General features: G+C 38.1%; 1 protein-coding gene across 1 annotated transcript in view; it reads left to right on the top strand.

Annotated features, from left to right (window-relative positions):
• The window catches only part of LOC128362991 (neuronal acetylcholine receptor subunit alpha-7-like), a 29,104-nt gene extending 20,559 nt beyond the window's left edge, over nt 1-8,545 (top strand). The window contains exons 5-9 of the mRNA XM_053323871.1: nt 2,957-3,204; nt 4,095-4,289; nt 4,948-5,034; nt 7,698-7,807; nt 7,922-8,545. Coding sequence (XP_053179846.1) covers nt 2,957-3,204; nt 4,095-4,289; nt 4,948-5,034; nt 7,698-7,807; nt 7,922-8,545 — 1,264 coding nt within the window. The remainder of the gene's footprint in view (nt 1-2,956; nt 3,205-4,094; nt 4,290-4,947; nt 5,035-7,697; nt 7,808-7,921) is intronic.
• The last annotated feature ends 13,108 nt before the right edge of the window (nt 8,546-21,653 follow it).

Below are 21,653 nucleotides of genomic sequence, written 5' to 3'. Positions count from 1 at the left end.
TTCTGGCATATTGTCACATCGCATTTAAAAACCGTGTCTTAATGTCTTTGTGTGCATGACATCTCTAGTGTGCTGCACATGTGCATATATTGTACAGCATGTACTCTTCAAAACATACACACACACATACACACACAGCTTTGATGTGTGTAAACGCTGATTGCAGGAAAGCGCGCACCTTCTGATAAAGTAAGGCCAAAGCTTGAATAATTCATAGCAATGCTCCGACTTGGCGAACCCACACATCTCTTCCCCTGGTACAGAGAGCCACAGCTGATAACAACAACACACACAGAGAAGAAATAAATTACAACACTTAACCCCACTGAAAAGGTAAATCTCTCAATTTCAGGGAAGGCAGGGACAAATAAAATGGGTCCATCTACAAATTCTCTTAAAATGCAAGCCGTGTTCTTTTGTCAAGGTTTTAAAAGAGGCTCCTGGGTGTTTCTGACAAACTGGTGTTATCTCTCTTGCTGGGGACTGGATTGTGTGTGTTGATTTGTGTGTTCATTGTGTGTGCCTTCAGACTGTATGTATAGTTGACAGTGTGTGGGAGTTCTAAGTTGGTGTGGGTATAGTTCAATTAAAAGACCTGTCAGCTTTCCAGTGGGATTTTGTATGGTCTTTAATGACAAACGCCAGTTTGCTGATATGAATGTGTTTAGGGACATTGCATGTAATGATCAAAATCTCCACATGACTTTACTACTAATATTTATTACTCATTCACACCTAAACATTGATTTGTCCTCAATTAGTCATTTCCTCTGCCTGATTATTAAGTTTTCTATGATATAACTTTCTTTTTTTCTCAATGCAGTGTTGTGTGGGGTTACATTTCAGCAACATTTTCTACTGCTTCTGCCTCTGCATGCAATTATTTTCTGATGAAAAAGTGCTAGTTTTTCTCTCAACCACTATTTAACTGCCACTATTTTGGTGAACATACTGGATCAAAGTGCAAACAGTATAAATCTGTAAATGTGCCTATTTTGTTTGTCATTTCTAATTTTATGTGATATTTAAAGGATCCAGCCCTACTCGGAAATATTCAAACTTTTGACTACTTCTGGAGATTTTTCAGTGTCTCCCATGATGTGTTTTTCCTGATTTTGCTTTCTAGGACAAAATGTGGCTGCAATTTGTAAATTTAAAAAAAACTGAAATTACTGAAATTAAAATTTTTACCAGAAATATTTTTTTAAGACTTTAAAAATGCTCACATTCCCTAAATGTTGCATGATGGTGTATATGACACCCCTCTGGAGCTTTTTACTCAGTTACCATGCAGACTGTCAGCAAGTGAAAAAATATTATCATGAGAGTAAACTGTTTCCTTCGAAAAACAACTGACAAAGTGTTGTGGTTGAGGTTTCCAAATAATCACTGGCTAATGTTGAATATAAATCCTCTCGTCTCTTGTGCTTCCTGCATGGTGTCCCTGAAGCTATAACAACAGGGACAAAATAAATACTGATAAAGAAAAGGAGAGAGCTTGTTTGTTATATTCTGTACACAGAAACAAAACAGAAGGTACTCCCTAAATTCAAAGTTCAAACATCGCCTCTAGCACTTTATTTAAGCACCAACACCAGAGGAGCTACTCTTTAATACTTAATTAGAGTTCAGCTGGAGTGCCAGAGCTAGGGTTAGATGTCTTAAGCATTTCTGTTTTACTGTAGGCATACTGTGTGTCCTCAGAATCTCAGCACTTACAATTTCTACTTTATTCAACAAATTCCTAAAGTTAGTTGCTGACTCTTGAGGTTGTTTGAGAGCAATATTAATTTTGACAAGAATTTTAGTCTTAGTCTTGTTTTTGTTGTCCTTTGACCTTGTTTGTAATTGTAGTGTAATGTTAGGTAGTGTTTTAGTCATGATTTTCTCAGACAGTTTCATGATGGAATATTTCTCCTGGCTTTATGAATGTGTTATGAACTTATTGTACTTCTTTCATATAAAATTGAATATCTAAAGTTTGTTAGAAAAGGTGCAATACACACCTTCACATAGCTATTATTTTTCAGATCTCATTTTGTGTTATGAGGGCAACAAAACACCCATTTAATTGTGTGTAAAACCTGTTTGTTTTTACAACTTACAATAATCCTATATTAGAAATAGAGAGTACATAACACAGTAATAAAGACAAACTAATTACAGTTAAATTATACCTTGCCCTCTCTCGTTAAATGTTCAATTATGTTGTTGGGCAAGTTTCATAAATTAATAAGAAAATGCATACATTATTAAAATATTTAGGATGGAGTTTGCGTGTGTGACAGAGAGAGACCATGTGTCTGTAAATGCAAGTTTTGGTTAAATGCCAACATGAAACTATGGCAGGGCAGATTGGTTAAAAAGGAAGGTTAAAAGGAGATTTTTCCATAACTTTAGTTGTTAATATTTTTTAATTTACATCTGTGAATTCATCTCATTTTATTCCTGTCACGTCATGTATTTGGCAGTGGATGGAAGTGAGTGTTGAATTTTCCTTGACCATGGATTTCATTTGAGATATAAACATCTGTGTGTGGATTACAGGAGCGAAGAGGCAAGCTGGTTGATCCATAGGTGGCTGAATAGATATGACACTTGATGTGACAGGTTAGGTTGAAACACACTGTCAAACTTTTTTCACACAAACAAATGACCATACACACACAAATATGATATGCACTAAAAACGAAATATCTACTTTTCTAATTACTTTTGTTGATCGGAGCAAACAAGAAAAAATGAAAAATTATCCTCATATGACTTCGGCTATCACAGTTTACATTCAAACAAACTGACACAACCCATTTGGAAGTAGTTGCCAGCTTGTGGTACATGAACATGAAAAATGATAAATAAAGAGATTTGAGCAAGATACACCTTTAGCTCACAGCCAGATGACTAAATGTTTCAAAGGCACTCACACACTCGTTAATCTCTGTTACTCTCTCTACAGTGCGGACGAACGCTTCGATGCCACTTTCCATACCAATGTATTGGTGAATGCATCTGGTTACTGCCAGTACATCCCCCCTGGCATCTTGAAGAGCACCTGTTACATCGATGTGCGCTGGTTCCCTTTTGACGTGCAGAAGTGTGACTTGAAATTTGGCTCCTGGACACACAATGGCTGGCTGTTGGACCTCCAGATGCTGGCTGTGGACACATCCACCTACATACCGAATGGCGAGTGGGATCTTGTTGGTAAGTTCCACTGCAGCTATAACTGTCAGAGTCCAGTAAATGACCATACTTGAGAATCCATAGTGATCGTATGATTCAGTAAGAGCACAAACACAAAACCAATTTCTCCTGGGATTCCTCCATTTGAATGCTAAGATGGAACCAACTTAGAAAAAGTTAACAATACACAACAACAGCTGCTGTATTCAGTCTATGTAGTAATACATCATTTGCCTTCTTTCATCAACACTTTTGATGATTTTTAAATATTTGAAACAGCTGAAATATTTAGGTACAACTGAAGGAGACTATCTGTTAAAGACTGCACAAAGAAAACTACTCAAAATGAAAGAATTACTGTTATATAAATTTCAATTTTGATTGTGGGGCATCATTTGGATGGTTGTACCTAGATGAACTGGAAAGGGGACATTTTTTGGAAGCCCTCCCAAGTGGGGTGTTTCCAGCTGGGACAGAGTAGCAGCAGATCTAAATGCCTGAACCCCCAGGGTGTTGGTTCACTGAAAAATGGGTGTTAGACTGGACCAGATGGCATGCAATAGCAATGTTTGACACTTTGGCAGACATGTAGCCGGACCATATGTGAGAGCAGAACACCACATCCCCAGAGTTGGAGAGTTCAAGGTGAGATAGTTCCACTATGATGAATAATAAAATGGGGGCAGGGGGTGACTTAAAGTACATTATAATAAAGACAAAGCAAAATCCCCAGTCTATTATGATTTAAATCCTCTCCAGTGGATCATGTCATGGGTGCATTTCTAATATTCATGAATTATTTCACTGAGCTTTCCATTCATCCTTTTTTTCATCCATCCATATGAATGGATGAGATCACAACATTTGATAAGTACTGGTGTTCTACTTGTATGTGTGAACTCATCCCTCAGGTGTCCCGGCTAAGCGTAATGAGCTGTACTACGAGTGCTGTAAGGAGCCCTACCCTGATGTGACGTTCACAGTCACTATGCGACGCAGAACCCTGTATTACGGACTCAACCTGCTCATCCCCTGTGTTTTGATCTCTGGCTTGGCCCTGTTGGTCTTCCTGCTGCCTGCTGACTCTGGGGAAAAGATCTCTCTTGGTGAGGGGATGCTGAACACATGTTCTTTGAATGAAATGGCAACTAAAATGAGTTTGATTTACAAGAAATGTGTTATTTCTCAATGGAAGAAAGATAGAAGATTTTTAAAATATTTTTGTAATATTTTAAAAGTAGACCTACAGTGTGCTTGGAAAATAAGAAACTAAATCAAAAAATGAACTAAAGAGGTTTTCATGTACCAGGAGTAATGTGCAAAATTTGTTTAAAGCTCATACAAATAATGTCACAACTGTAAACCAGTACTTGAACACATAAAGTGCACTCACTTTTGTCTGCAAACATGTCCTTATGAATTACCACAAGCAATGACATGCATGCCAAAAACCCTCATACTTTAAGATAAGAGGCTTGCCACTAAATTCATTTTAGAATTCTATCAGCACCTGAGTTTTGATGAAAAGTCGTCTGTAGGTGAGCCGTCACAGTGTTTGAGGGATTTCTGGAGCCGTAACCTACCTTGGACACATCAGAGGAGCCATCAGCTGATAAATGGCTGTGGTCATAAAAACATAACAGATTACATACATAAGTAATTACAGGAATAATTTAATAATAATAATAGCAATTTCCTGATCACCTAATTTTGCATATGCTTATACTTTCGCTCTGTCTATGTTTTCTTCATCTCTGTCTCAAGGCATCACTGTGCTGCTTTCGCTGACTGTCTTCATGCTTCTGGTAGCAGAAATCATGCCGGCCACGTCTGACTCTGTTCCTCTTATCGGTAGGTTATAATTATGTGTGTATATATCTAAATGTAGCATATTGTAATGTCATGAATGCAAAATTATTATGTAATTAATAACATAAGGTGTGTGCATGACATCTGCATGTTTCTGCAACCTACAATTACTCATAACAACCTACTCTATGTATGTTCGCATAGACATTTAAGTGAATCTTTGGAGAAGCAACAAAGAAGTATTTTTCCAGAAAGTTTTGAGCAGGAGCTCACCAGAGCTACACACCGCTAAGCCAAACATTAAAACCAATGACAGATGAAGTCAATAACATTGAATATCTCATTAGAATGGCACCTGTTAAGGGTGGTATATATTCAGCAGCAAGTGAATAAAGAAAGTTGATGCATTGGAAACAGGAAAAATGGGAAAGAGTTAGGATCTGATCAATTTTGACATGGGTCAAATTGTGAGATCAAATTTAGGGGTGCTAGAAAGGGTCTAAAATCGCCCCTGCAGCAGAGAAAGTACACCCCTTCATGGCAGTGGTATTCAATGATGGTGCCGACCTCTTTCAGCAAGATAATGCACTGTGCAAAAATTACTCAGTTATGGTTTGAGGAACAAAAAGCACAGTTCAAGGTGTTGACTTGGCTTGAGAATTCAGTTATTGGTGCCAGATACTAGAGGACACCTTCTAACCTTCAAACTAAAGTGATTGGAATATTGATTCGGTCTATCAACACAAAGGCATTACGGGCCAGTTTGCAGTACAACAACTTGCCTATCCCTCTGAGTATTTCCTGTACTTCCAGTAAACACCAGTAATATAAAACATACATTATTGTTGAGTGTTTTCAATGTTGCGTTTTGCCTGACCTCTATATACACAATATGGTATATATATAAAAACATAATCAAAATAATCATTTGAGAATCATTTCATGGTTTAAGCTGGTGTTTGGTTGGAGTAGCCTGAGGCTATCTATCCATCATTCACACTGCCTCTGAATGGTGGCTGGAGTGAACTGGGCAGCCAGGACTAAAGCTGTTAGCACCAGTAATAGGCTATGAAATATCTGATTCTCCACTCGGGAGGAAAGAAGGGAAAAAAGAGGATGAAGGAATGCAGGATGAAGGGAAGGAGAGGCAAAGAGTCAGGGGAAACGGGATGAGTAACATTTCACGAGCATGGACCACACCCACAACATGATGTGCTTAAACGATTTATTTAAAAAAATTATTGATGAGCATAATTCTTCCGTTGCCGACTATGTTTTGGGGAGGCTCGTAGGAAGTCTGCCATAGCACCCGGCCAGTGAAGACCCCCTCAGGACCCTATGAAGAAGACGAAGAAAAGGGAAAAGAAAAATGGGGTGGGGGGAGGGGCGCAGAATACGAAAGTGGAAGGGCAGGAGAAATCTAGATGGTATTTATAGGAATGGCTGGAGGCGAGGCAGTTGTGGTGTGGTCCCACTCCTGAAACTACACTTTATAAGCTTCCCGTGGGACTAAAGTTCTCAGAGAGAGGCTTTGTGCAGTAAGTAAAGAGGCAGGCTTGTTACAACTCCCAACACATAACACATACTTTGAATGATAACTGCAGTTTTAATGGGTCAAAATTATACACACCATACCTTGTATTTGTAAAATATACAGTACAAGTGTATTGATGTAAGCAGTGTTTGGTCGTACAGAACAGTGTTAGCACTACATCAATATAATAGTAAGAGCTTTCACTGAGAAAAGCTTGACAGATGCTTCATCAATAGAGTCATCATTATTTTTTTTTATTTCCTGTGAACTGAGCACATGGCCAACTGGGACACTTTCACTGGGCTTGTTAAACACAGTGGCTGAATGTGGATGTGAAATTATCATGGCTGCTTGAACTAAACTGGAAATACATGACAAACTGCTGCCTGAATGAAACCCTATGTATTTTGTCATCAGCCTTTAATCACCATGTAAGTGTGTTCAACTTATATCAACTTAGTTAAACCTATTTAATCAATTTCAAGTCCATTTGGCTCACTTCATATAATTCTGTTTGATCCTGAATTTCCTGAATTCAGTCAGCCATGACTCTCCTCCCAAACAAAGTGATTAATGATGTAGCGTAAATCTTCTTTCACTTCTTATAAACATTTTTTTAATATATATTCAACACTTTTCAATGTTATGGCTTTATCTCACTTCCCATCTCATGGTTTTATCATCTTCTGCTCCACCTCTCTTTTGATGCTTTCCTCCATGACCAAACAAATAAGGCTGTGTGTGTGTGTGTGTGTCTGTGTGTGTGTGTGTGTGTGTGTGTGTGTATGTGTGTGTGCTAGGAGAGAGCACAATGTTCAGCTCAACGCTCTCTTACTGTTCCCTTGTGTGGGTGACAACATCCCTCCAGTGCCAGCACTTATCTCTTTTTCTCTCCCTCCCCTACTGTTTTTTGGTTTGTTTACCCCTATTCTCTGTTTTGTTAAAATTTGTGCATTGATTTGTTTCCCTGTTTTTATTCCAAGTGTTCATTTTTGCCCCTTGGTAATGTAACTTATTGCATAGATTGATCACATTGCTTTCCTTTCATGTTAGTGTGAAATCAACCTACTTTTTGGAATTAAGTCAAGCTTAATGTTTTACCTGTTGGTGCATGTTAATTAAATGTCCATGGGGTAGTTCAGGAGGGGCTAAAGTTCTGTGTACTTTGCAGCTCAGTACTTCGCCAGCACCATGATGATTGTGGGAATGTCTGTAGTCGTGACTGTTATAGTCCTGCAGTTTCACCATCATGACCCTCAGGGAGGCAAGATGCCCAAATGGGTAAGTGAATGAAATTGATTTACAGTAATTCAAATTATCATTACTTTTGCTGTCAAATGCTCAAGTTTGCAGGATTGCGTTACATCATATGTGCCACTTCTTCTCTCTTCTCAGGTCCGAGTGGTTCTGTTGAACTGGTGTGCCTGGTTTCTGCGTATGAAACAACCCGGCGATGAGCGCAAGCGTTCCGGTTACAAGTCCCGCTATTCCTCCCAGCACCACTCCAGCACCAGCTCCATTGAGATGGGCGCTGTCCCAAGCCTCACGGTGCCGCTCTCCCAGACTTCTTGCCCACCTTGCCCCACAGGCACCTCCAACGGTTCCATGAGCCTTTACTTTGGCAACTACCACCCTATAGATAGTCCACACTGCCCACCTTCTAGCGACTCAGGAGTAGCGCTTGGGGGACGGACCCATGGCTCCATCAGTGACGAGGCTGGACCACCTGGAGGAGTTGGAAGTGGTGTTGGAGGCCTGGGAATGGGAGTTGGAGCTGGGATGGGAGTCAGTATTCCCCCACCAGAGATCCAACGCATCTTAGAGGAGGTGACCTACATAGCCCAGCGGTTCCGGGACCAGGACGAGGCTGAGGCCATCTGCAGCGAGTGGAAGTTTGCAGCAGCAGTGGTGGACCGGCTGTGCTTGGTGGCCTTCTCTCTCTTCTCAATAATTTGCACCTTCACCATCCTCATGTCAGCACCCAACTTCATAGAGGCTGTTTCCAAGGACTTCACATAGCTGGATGCAGCAGCAGGAGAATAGTAAGAATGTGAAAAGGCGAAGGCAAAATGATAATAGATAAAGAAAGTGAATGGGGAAAGTAACAATGCAATCTACAGCCTTATAAAAGGAAGTGATGGGTTACATAGATTTTCATGAAAAGAATGATAACATCTCTGAAAACTAGTTGCAAAAACAGTAAACAGAACCTTGGGCTTCTGCCAAGCTGCTGAATTATGTAGTAAATAACCCAGTCAAGACACCAAATCACAGCAATTGATGAACCAATATTAATAATAAAGTATTAGTTATTTTTAATGGATTTAAAACAGATCAATTCATAGTCTCACTTTGTCTTAATGTCAGTGACAAATTGTTCATATCTAGAAAAGTAATAGTAGGCAAAGGGCTGGGAATCACACAAGCAGTAGAGGAGGGCACAGTTTGAATTTTCTTTTTCACATTCAGTAAGATATAAATAAGTCAAAGATAATGATGTTTATTGCCTTTGTCCTGAAAAAAAAATGTAAATATCATTATATTATCAGCACTATTCATTTAAAAACAGTCTTCATATACATTACAACAACACTGAGGCCCACCTCACTGCATCCTCTTTGGTTGATTTCAGTCATGTCAATTATTGTTGAACTGTATGTACAAATCCAAATACATATGTAGAAATACTGCCTCACTCTGAACCCACACACTCCAAATGTTCACTCTATAAACTCTTGATGAAGAATCTTTTTCTGGTGATGTACCATCTCTGTAGTAATGTTAGTTTAGTTACTCAAATGAGATGTTTCACTGTGAACTTTGTTGGTTTTTGCTTTCACTTTGACAACCAGACACGACTTTGTTATTTTTACATAAATGCAGAGCCATTTTCTTTATTTATCAAGTATATTACAGTAGGAATGCTTATTTGGGATAATTGTTCACTTCATCAAATCTGTAATGTAATAAGAACTGTTTGGAAAAGTGTAATATTGAGAACATTTAATAGATTGTATTAAAATGCAGCACTGACTGGTATGAAGTGGTGACGACCAGTTAAACAAGACGCACAGCTGTCAAAATACAGTATGTTGAATATTGTACTGTACATTTTTTAACTATCTGGTCTGACACTATAAATACAAAATAATTACATTTATTGTGAAAAATGTGTATGAAAAAAGTTGTTAAAATGCTGTAAAAATACCCATATTCACGTACCTTGATGAACAGGAACATTGTACTTCTTGGAAATCGCTGTACATAAACGGTCACTGAAGATGAAGATCAAAGTGACTTTTGAACCTCTGACAACATAGACAACAGTTAAAAACTTGATAGCAAGATGACCACCTCACAACTCAAACTTCCAAACTTTCATGGACTTCCATCACTGGAGAATATACTGTAGATTTATAAAAGGCCCCCATGTCAGTAAGAGTTTTGTCTGTGTTTTGTAGAGGGAGCTGAGTGATTGATGCACACAACAAAGTTGTTAATGTATTTCATTTTCACCTCCCAACCATCTCTTTGTTGTTGCTACAGTCATTGGTATCTTTTTCTCTTTCTGTCTTTATAAGTGTGAGTTTTTGGCTTTCTATGTTAATAAAAGTCTATTTATTCTCTGTATAACAGACTCTATAGATCTGTAGAGGGAGGGGGAGGGTTTAAAAGAGTATGATGAGCGAGTAACCCGTTAACATCCATATCATCATAGTACTACAATACCCCAGCCTTATACCAGCTTCACTGTGGTGAATGGCCTGATATTTGAGCATGTTATGTGGTGGAATTTAGTTTATTATCCAAAAAAAGTGAATAAAATCTGAATTCTCTCCTTAGATTCATATAGCTGCATATCTGCATAAACCAAAGGTGAAAATATAAACCAACATAGTTTTAAGATTGTTAAACTCAATCCACAAACTACAAATCCAATCACTGCCAACGTGGAAGAAAACAGATCACTCAGATGTGTAGAGTGCAAAATGACTGTTAATGAGGAAAGGAGATTGGACAAGTAATTTAATTGGTGATGCAGTTGAGTAATAGCACATCAATGGTATATTTAAAGATGAGCCCATCAACAAACACAATGTCAGCATCAGTGTCCTCTTTCTTAATTAGGGTGATGGGTGAGCCATTAATGTGTCTAGTGTTCTTGTCTCCAGCCTTTATCTCTTTGAAATATACACTATGCCCTCATTTTAATTGGCCAAATCATGCTAAGCTTGATAGAAAGGCAAAAAGATAATCATAGGGTCAGCCTCAGCTGTGAGTCATTATCGACACGGCAAATGTAATGTCACCCAATTAACAAGAAAGTGAATTTTTCCTTCATTTCTTTATTAATGGTAAAAAATGTCTTTGGTCTGATGTAAGGCAAAGAAGTAAAATATTGAGCAGCAGAGGAAATCTAATAGAAATATTAACTGAAATGGGCCAAAAAAGTATGCAAGACGGAATGTGGGGCATGTTTTCCTTTTTCGGGCTAGGAAATGTGCTCTGATTTCTTTTTTGTGTGGCCAACAAAGGCTTCCTCTCAACTTCCAGTTGTTTGATGTTTTGTGGATGAACTCCAATTTGTAGGACTGGGTCCACATTTGAGGCAGAATGGTGCAATTATTCCTTAAAGAGACCAAGTTTCATTTTATACTGTCTACAGTATTGAGGGATATAAAAAATTTCAGAATGATTGAAGAGGGACAGGAATACTGTCTATCAGTCATTGCGCAATACTGATGCTTCACATCTAAAGACCATGGTGATGTAGCACCATAACCAAATTGTATTTGGGTACAAAGAAAGTACAAATACAATACGTACAATTTGCAACATCATGCTCACTTGTTGATATTAAAATATAATAGCCATACAAGAGCCATATATTCTCCAAATAAAGTCTTATAGATGATTGCAAAATCTTCCCATGAGATGAATATAATCATCTTATTTCAGGACTTTCCATGAATTGTGACTACTTTTGTTAATAGTGGAGTCTTAAATCTGATCCAACTATTGTCACTTGTTTTGCAAAACCTGGAATTATGTGAATCTTCAAATGAAACAATGAAAAATGTCTCTTTTTATTTAAGAAAAACAAACAAACAAAAACAAAACTACATTTAAAGACTAAATATGAAATAGAGCTGTTCAAATAAGCATATTTAAGGAAAAAACTAAAGAAAAACAGGTTTAGTCAGGTCATACTTAAAATGAGAATCAGCTGCTTCACTGTGATAGGAGGACTCCCACTGTTGATTATTCACATACACGTTATAAGGTAAATGTGATGTCTAAAAATGTGTGCTCTATGTTGTGCCATGTGTTTCTATGTGTATGTGTGTGTATGTTGGCGTGTATATGTTTAACACATAGGGACACTAAAGTGCTGAGTTATGCCTCCTGCACTGTGTCAGTAGTCTAATTATTTATTAAAGGGGCATGGGAATAAAAATGAGGGAAACAGTCCATGACTGAAGGAGATGAATGCACTGCAGCTCACGGGCAGAGGGATACGCAGCACCTTGAATTTGCTTTTTAAAAAGAGAATTACTAGAAAATTCTGAATGTTGATCCATCAAACTGCGTGATCAGGCGTTGCTTAATTGCTATAACTTTTGTCATTCGAGGGACCAATCTTACTGCAAATAGATAATCAGCTGTATTTGATATACAACAGTGTCTTAATATAATTGCACCATTAAGTGAGTTCATGTGATTCATTCTGTGATGTTCATGACCCAATGGTATGTGATCTATCCAGACTGCAATGTCAGGCCCAGTTCTACAACTTTAAATTGAAGCTAAGCATTTTTTTGGTGAAGACACTCTAATTGGATGCAATGTGGATAAATTCAATGTGGTTGAGCATGAGAACTCTAATAGCAAAAGAATATACAGAAAGGATTTCAGGGGGGTGACAGTAACCAAGAGGAAACAAAGAGGTTAACACCAAAACCAGATATGCTGGCCTAATTACCTTACATTGTGGTTTAAATGGACAATTAAAAAAGACAGAGAGGGAGAGATCGGACTGAGCAGCCAGTCTGTAGGCCACACATAAAGAATGTTTACATAACTGAGGATAAATGGGGAATCCCTGCTACAAGGCTAGATTATACAGTAGGTTACAGATAGAAATGTTAAGGTCATGATGAAGACTGAGCTCTTGCAGTCCATATGTTCATGTATTTCCATATGTCTGTGCTGTGGTCATCATGGTTTAGGAACAAAAATCTGTCTCAAACTGTCTAAGGCAGGCTGCAAAATCATCCAAACTTGTTATTTTAACAATAAAACATATCAAACTACACACAGAGATACAATCAGAGTGAATCAACGAAATTTAGGAGATTGCAAAATAATGAAATGTACAAAATTTCAAGTTTCAAGTTCAAATTTAGAAAGTTATGGGCATTTCAATGTATCATGATGCTATTATGTTGCTGTAATGCTTCACATAGGCAGGATGTCATCTATGTGGTGCATATCAATAGGGATCGATACATTCTGGAAGGACCTAATTTAATGAAATCTGATTTTACTAGAAGACTGACAGAAAACATCACCTTGGTGGAGGTAATAGACATTTATAAAACACAAGTAAGTTCAAAATGCTCACATTTGGAATAGGTTACCATCCTCATTATTTTCATCATAGGAACAAAACAAGGAAAAGGTCAAGGACACCCGAACTGCCCAACTGCAGCCACAAGCTGAAATGAAAAGGAAACACACCCAAACACACCACAGAAAAATGAAGCTACTGCCCCAAGAACCTAACTTACGACCTAAACCTTACAGTGCCACAGAGCCAGGTAAGTCTGACAACATCGTATTATGGCTATTGATTCCTAAAATATATGAAGGTATGGTAAGGAAAATCACTATTATACACAGTTTTGCTTTTGTTCACTTGTTTTAGGTTTGTTTGTTTTTTGAGACTGAACAAACAGCTTGTGCCACTTTACAGGCTTCAAATGGTATGAGCAAGTACATGCATGTTATAGGCACTGATGCTCCCGGACGAGCCCCCCAGTTGTCACCATCCGGCTCTAAAGCTGTGACAAAACAAAGAGGGAAATGCAGGCAAAAATATTTGCTTTATTCCAAAATTAACATAGTAAGTAAAATAAATGAACTAAGGAAAACTATGAGGTGTGCATATTAGTTAAATCAGTGATGAGTGCATGTGTGTGGATGAGTGTGAAGTGTGCATGGAAAATAGAGATGTTGAATAAATGAACACAAAACAACAAATGCAGATAGAGAGTGATGACAGGTAGCCAGTGTCTTTATAGTCTGGCAGCACCGGGCCCATGTGCGTCCAACTACGGTATAAGATTCTGCCCTCTAGTAACCTGCTTCACAAAAACAAAAACAGAATGAGAGCAAGCTAAGGGAAAACAGAGAAAACTGATGCAGACCAGGGGGCCATCACAGGAAACAAAATGAATATAATAATGATCATATCTGTGATCATGGACAATTTAAAGGTGAACAATATATGATTATTTGATTTGCTGGTTACTATTGAGTAACCTATTTAGGAGTACTGAATGAGTGAAAAACGATACCAAAGATACCAATGAGTGATTTTGGACAGAGCGAGTGTCTTTGTAATGTCTGTGTGCACCTGCCAATGCATGATTTGCTCTCATCATCATCTTTATCTTTGCATACCTCAGCTCTCTGTGGATTCCTTCAGTTCAAACAAGGAGCCTCTGCACCATGACTACACCGTGGGCCATTACCATTTCATGTCTGCAATACAGAACACCATCAACTCGATGCAATATTGACAAAAAAACAAGAAAATGAAAGACAGGTTTTATTTGAGAAAGCGAAAACAGAAACTGTTGTTTCAGATTTACTTTAGGATGTCAGAGCATGTCCCTCACTGATTTTGTGTGACTGTAGCAAAGCTTAACACAATGATGTTGTGAGGGAAAAGTATTGTCTTTCAAATTAGTTTTAGCCTTGTAATTGTTCAGACATTTTGGAAGTACATACTGTAGCAGCCACTCAATGCATTACACACTGTTCAATTAAAATCAGTTTGTTCTCATATCCTTCTGAGAGGCATGTGAGAATTTCATCAGGGATCAGAACATGTAGAGAGGCAGTGAGTACATAACTAAAACAGTTTGTTTGTTGGTATTTTACTTAGGCCACTTTTAAATAGTGCAAATAGGTTATTTTTTTGCCTTATAACCGTCCTCATCAGTTTTAAAAGTTAGGCTTTCTTTGGGAACATTTAGCCTTTTCTCACTCACTTCCCTTGTCTTCCTTGCATTACATATACTGTATGCCTTATGTTATGAACATTTGATAACAGTGTTAGGGAAAACAAACCCTTGGAGCAGATGCTTTTACCATAATGTCATCAACACTGCAAACCCCTGGTGAGGAAGAGCATCCCAGTCTTCATGTGCTTAAAATACTGTGCCAGACCACCTCAGTCAAGTGGCTTTTGAGATGACAACAACTAAACATATGTTGTTGTTGTGTCTGTTGTGCTTGTTGTTGTTGTTTTTTCGTCAACAGGAAGCTCCGATGAGAGACTTCAATGATGCAATGAAGCAAAGGTGGTAAAGTGGTGTCTGGATATCTCACATACACATGCATAGATTTGCAGGTGCCACTTCCAGACACACACACAGTCCCACATAAACACATGCTTGTACACCATAAATATATTTCGCACACAGCGTGCACAGTAGGGGCCTGAGTGGGACCAGATTGCATGTTCAGAGAGTGTCAAACGTTCTGACTGCTGAACTCAGCATGACGCTGATGTATACTTCACAGGGTATCAAAAAGTTAGGAACCAAAACAGACACTTTCCTCTTTTTTCTGGGAATACAGATTAAAATCTAATCTGTGATGGTTAATAATGCAACTACAATAGGTGGTAATATATACTATTGGTGAATTATTTGGGAATCCAAACCAAAAACAGGAGCTATAGGGCAAAGTGGGGAAAGGGCAGGAAAGTAATGAAATCCATAAAAAGGTTATGGGTTGAAGCTCAATCTTATTACCATCCAATATGGCACTGATGTCTACCTGCTGAATTGCTGGCCCAGCATTATTAGTTAAAAGAAAAGTGAAGCTCTTGCTTTTGTGTGTGTGTGTATGTGTGTGTGTGTGTGTGTGTGTGTGTGTGTGTGTGTGTGTGTGTGTGTGTGTGTGTGTGTGTGTGTGTGTGTGTGTGTGTGTGTGTGTGTGTGTGTATGTGTGCGTGTGTGCGTGCATGTGTGTGTAGTAAGTAGGTTGCGGGTGGGTGGAATACTGTGTGGGCCTTGGCAGCCATGCTATTGCTTCTTCAACACACACACACACACACACACACACACACACACACACACACACACACACACACACACACACACACACACACACATACATATTAGATCATAGTAATTTTTGGAGATATTGCATATACTTGCATTCATTCCCTGGAGACTAACTTTAACCATAACATTAACCACAAACCGAAAAATCGGCTTTTGCCCTCGTTTGGACAAGCTGTTCAATTAACTGATCTTAAGTCTAATGTGAAATTTGTAGTAGTCTATGACAGACCACACACACACGCACACACACACACACAACCAAAGCAGCTCTGAGGCAGAGCTACTCAGTGTCACCCCTGGCCTTTACCTCATCTCTTGCTTCCACTTCACGTTTTCTCATTCCTGTCCCAATCAATCTACCACTCCCACAATCCCCTGGGGGTTGGAGTTGAGAAACAACCCTACTGGACGCTGCTGCCACACCAGATGATCATCTTTCCCCTCTTTGCCCAGCATGTCGCCAGGCCACCTGTCCAGTCCTCAGGTTCTAACAGTCTCTAACACTCACATATTATCCCAGTCCAATCAGTGCCTTGTTTCGAGAATCTCTCTGTTTTATTTCATTTTTGCGTTTGCTCCATTATTTTTGTCCAAAATAAAAAAATATCTTAACATTTTCTGGTTGGATTGGCACAAAATTTTATAATATTGATTCCCTGGTGATGTGTCCCACTGACTTTGGTGATCTCCTGACTTTTCCTCTTGCACCACCATGAAGTTCACATTTGTGGTTTTGAATGAAATATCTCACTTCCTGTAGTGCCACCATTAACTAAAAAAAATGTATCCACTTTGGTTTATGACCAAATACCTGCCAAACAAATAACATTCCAGTTAGCCTTAATTGTACTGCGTTTAGTGGCAGTTAACAATGTTAATATAGTTAAGATAGGCTACTAAACATAGTAAACATTTTGACATCAGTATTTATTTTTGCCATTGTGAGCATTTTAGTGTATTGATGTTAACATTTAGCTCAAAGAACTGCTATCCTCAGAACAGCCTCACAACTTCTACATCACTATAGACTTTCAGTGTTATCTTTTCTCTTCTGTTTTGTTTGGTTTACTTCTGTCTTTTGTCTGTTTGATATTTTTTTCTGTGCTCTCTTTTCTTCTTGTTCTGTGTTGTGTTTTTCTGTGTTTGCTGCTGTTCTATTCCCTTTCAGTAATTAATTAAGAAATTATTTAATTAAATCTGTCGTGACACTTTCATTACTGTAATAAGCTGTGATTCATTTCAGTTGGTGGGATACAGAGGCAGCCTGAATGCTAATGTGATGCATCCCTAAATGAGTGAACGGCACGGAGGCTGACTATACAGGGAGTGCTGTCCTCTATCAGTCTTGACTCTTCTCACTTTCCTCTGGGTTTCCTGACAAAGCAAAGCCATTCCTCCTCTCGACGGGCCAGAGGTCTGGATAACTGTTTACTTGGCTCTGTCTGCATGCTGGAAGCAAAAAATGAGTTTTATATGTGAGACGTGTAAATCCCCCTGAAGAGATACAGTGGCAATTAAATGAGTCAAATGATATTCATATTCATGGCACACACCAACAAATGAGCACAGCAATTTCAAATATGTACAATAAAGTCTGCCAAGAGATGATCTTGCCAATTTTCAAGGACAACTGGAGAGAAAGCTGATTCTGAAATTGTTATTAAGTATTACAACCTTTTGTAATATTACAAGCTTTGCGCTTTGAATATATTAAACAGGGAATGATGACAAAACTAAACGCAGTGGTTAAACAGTCTTCCATGTAATATTGAAGCCATTAGTTCCAGCGTGCTCCAGAGCTGAGAGAACAGGCTGCAGATCAAACCTTTAATGGCAGCTTTGACAAGAACTGCTCTTTCTTTGTGAATTTGAATATTTAAAAAAAAGAGAGAGAGGAAGAAAAAGAGCAGCAATGGAAGTATCAACATACATGCAAGCGCATACAGACAGCCACAAATAAGCAAATATTCACTATAATATATAAATACCTGCAAGAAAATAAGCAGGGAAACACAAATGTAGTACAAGCATTCATGAATAGTTCTCTTTCAGCAGCAGATATGACATAATCCGCAGGCATGAAGTAATCTGAGTGAATGTGCATTTGGATTATCAGTCTGGAACAGTCTAATCTGAAACACTTCTCAAACTGGTTGACTGAGGGGTCATGAAAGAGCTTCATCCATGTGGAGATGCAGCGTGTTGGTATTTGCAGCAGTGTTGTCAGGATGATTGGTAGCTGTGAGTCCCAACTAGCAGTTGTTGCAAGCAAACATAAAAAAACATTTATTACTGAGTTACAAACTTAGAGATACATATAATAATTGCTGTGGCAGTTAGCTTGGTTACTTAGGTTATGAATTTACCTCTGCTATTGGCAGTCTTTAAGCATGCAACTTGTTTACAAAGTCATTGGGTGCTATTTTCGAGTCCTCTGGCTGCTACTACACATTACTCTTACTTAATCATCATGATGCATTATGTGACAGTTGCGATGACAGGTCTACAAGCTCCCTGATCAGGTTTCCAAATTGTGATCATTCACCTTGCTGCTGTTCCAACCCCATGTCACGGCACTAACAAATGTATTTTTTATTTATGTCTTACGTCTGAAATACATTTTCTTTTCCACATACATTCATCTAGGGTGGGGCAATACAGACAAAATCAAATATCACAATATGTTTGACCAGAAACCTTGATATCGATATTGCAACAGTATTGTAGGGATGACTATTGGTGCTTTCAAAAAATATTTACACAATGTGATTTTTGATAAAGATTTATCAGTAATGTGGCTATAATGATAAAAGTGGGTAAAGGCAAATAATAGAACAACTAGAACAGTCTGGTAAGTTCAGACAGTTACATCACTTCATTGTAATGCAGCCTTTAAATCTGTTATGCCTGACTCATTTAGGAGCATAACAAAGAAGGTCCACACAGTAACAGCTTAAGTAAATTAATAATTTATTAAATATTACTCAATTTAAGCAAACTCTGAGGTATAAAGTTATAAACTCACACATTATGTGATGTGAGACTTGAAACCACCAGGGCATACACTGAGAACTGACTTTCCTATGAAGAAGGAGACAGTAGCTAAACTTTGAATCAAATATTTGTATATTAATAAATTCTGGAGGTAATGAGGTAATTGAACTTTCTTTCTGGAAAAACCAAATCAGACACAATTTATTATTCGACACAAAGTGTTTATATTTATATTTGTATTCTTACATGTCTGGAAGGGAAATTTATACCACTTACATATTCATCACTTGAGAGAACAAGAAAGGGAGTTTTTCTATGAAAAGTGAGACTCATCTCCCTGTCTTAAAAAAACATTTCTTAGCAGCATTATATACTCAGACTATCAGTGAAAGAAAAATATGACATTTGTTATTGATGTTTTTTTGTGAATCTTTCAATTGTAAATTTGCATTTACAACTTCAGTATTTTACTAATACAGTCTATAAAGAACAATATGCCTTTTTGGTGCCTGTCCTCTCTATGTCGCAGCTGTGTGAGTGCATATCGGGGTGTGTTTCATCCATGATACACAGTCTGTAGGGATTTAGACTCCCAGATAAGATACAAGTAGCATGGGAAATTCAGTTAAGCCAAATGAATGCGGATGACCCCAGCTGCAAAATGCTCATAACATTCTTATTCAATACAGATGCATACACTTTACTGGAAAATGACTGTGTACGCAGCTGTAATGTGTATACACAGACCTGCACATGTGCATGCTCGCACATGCATATTCTTAGCAGCAACTGACACATTCTTTGCACAGACAATAATGGTATCATCCTTGTGCCTGTCCGTTTGCTAATGTCCCATATGTGCTTGTTTGGTTAGAATTCAGCCCTTCTGCCTGTATGCATTCTTTTCAATGAGTTACAAAGTGCAAGTGGGTCCCTTCTGTGTAAATAGAGCATGCATCTCAGTAAAAAGACTGGGCTAAAATAGACTGTGATATAATGGGTTTGTACTTTTTTGTACGGCATTACTTTTTAACAAACCTTCTGTGTATTAACTTTAGTAATGGTGATTTAAATAAATTGATTGTGATTGAGCTTATACAATAGCTGCAGGCAGCTAGGCAAAAATTGCCAATTCCACCAACAAAGGAGCATGAATAGAATCATAGTAACACCATCATTTCTTGATGGTCTATTGAGGCTGTTGTGGTTGAGAAATGAGAAAAGTGTTGCCTGGTTTACAGTAAATGTTCTGTATTTGCTTAACATAAAAACTTGTTTTCCTTACTTTCCTTACTTACTTTCAAATGATTTGTGTTTACTGTTCATTTGTCAGATGTGATATGTGTGATTTATTTTTCATCAATTTTAGCTGCACTTCCTAAACTTTTTCATTTAATTAATTTTCAGGAGAAGCACTTCTTTCAAAAAAAAACAAAACAAGAGGTTGTGCAGACACAAACAGATGGCAGATTTACAACAAAGAAAACATGTTAAGTTACAATTATTAAGACAATTTTCTGTTTATGTCATTTTAATGTAAGTATGTGGAAGTTACATTCTGTCAGCTTATATCTATTTGAAGGAAAAATGGAAAGATGTCGCACAGTGCCAGAGGAATTATGTGTTTTGCAACCAGCAGTTAAGATCAAAAATTCCCCCATAACCACCATTATGGTTTCATGTGGTTGTTTAAAGCAGTGCTTCTTTAATTTTGTTAACATACTGTATGTATAATATTGCTGGAAGCCCCATTTTGAAAAGATTCAATCTGGGGTTCTTGTTCGGCCTGCTTAGATGAAAGATGTCTTAAACCTATTGCTACTGCTCTTTGATTTAATATCCACATGCAAGTCAAACTTCATAAATTATATGTAGTTCACCTTTTTTTTCACTTGACCCACAACCTCACCGCTCCTTCTGCCTGCTCTACAACTAACTGGCCTCTCTGTCAAGTCCCATTTGTGATGTATATATCATGGCAGATTTAATCTGCCTCACAGGAACACAGACACAGTAAGTCTCCCCAGATTCCCATTGTAGTTTACAATGGGGATAAAATCGTATTGATTTATCCATCAGCGTCTGACAGACTACAATAAGAAATTGATGAATGCCTCCACCTGGAAGCTGTTTCATAAACAGTAGATGTCAGAAAGCAATCTATTCTATTCTATTCTATTCTATTCTATTCTATTCTATTACATTCAAATCTTGGTCAGTGAAAAACAGGGCAGCTGCAAACCATAAATTAGCCTTGTCTGGAGCCTGTTATCTCATTTTAATACAAACAGGAGACATGGAGGTCAGGAAGGTGGATGCTTAATGAGGAACTGTAACAGTACCTGAGCAGTTCCTAAGACATGTGACACTTTATCAGGACAATAAGGACAGGGCATGAGAGGCCCAGGGAGGAAATTATCGACGAGATGACCTTTATTGTAAATGGATTCCCATTCACATAGTTAAACAATGTGTCTCAAGCTGTTTTAGAGGAATTCAATGTGAGTATAACTTGAAGAATCCCCTTCCACAGCAGCAAGTACCTAGTTTGTAAAGCTTTCTGAGTCTGAGTGACGTTCTGTTCATCTCATTATCAGCTGTGATTCTTTGAAGTGAGATTAGTTATTTGCAAGACGTTTGTTCATATTACTAATATTGTCAGGTGTGAATGTTTGCTGAATTGCTCATTGCGACGCAGTCTGTGTAAATCGGTAACATCAGTCATACATGCACACCAGAGTTAGTCTTCTGGTGATGCCTGGAGTCATGTT

Source organism: Scomber japonicus, chromosome 8 (genome assembly GCF_027409825.1).
Source record: "Scomber japonicus isolate fScoJap1 chromosome 8, fScoJap1.pri, whole genome shotgun sequence".
Taxonomy (NCBI): domain Eukaryota; kingdom Metazoa; phylum Chordata; class Actinopteri; order Scombriformes; family Scombridae; genus Scomber; species Scomber japonicus.
Note: the sequence above shows the minus strand (reverse complement) of the source record. Positions and strands in the feature narration are given on the sequence as shown.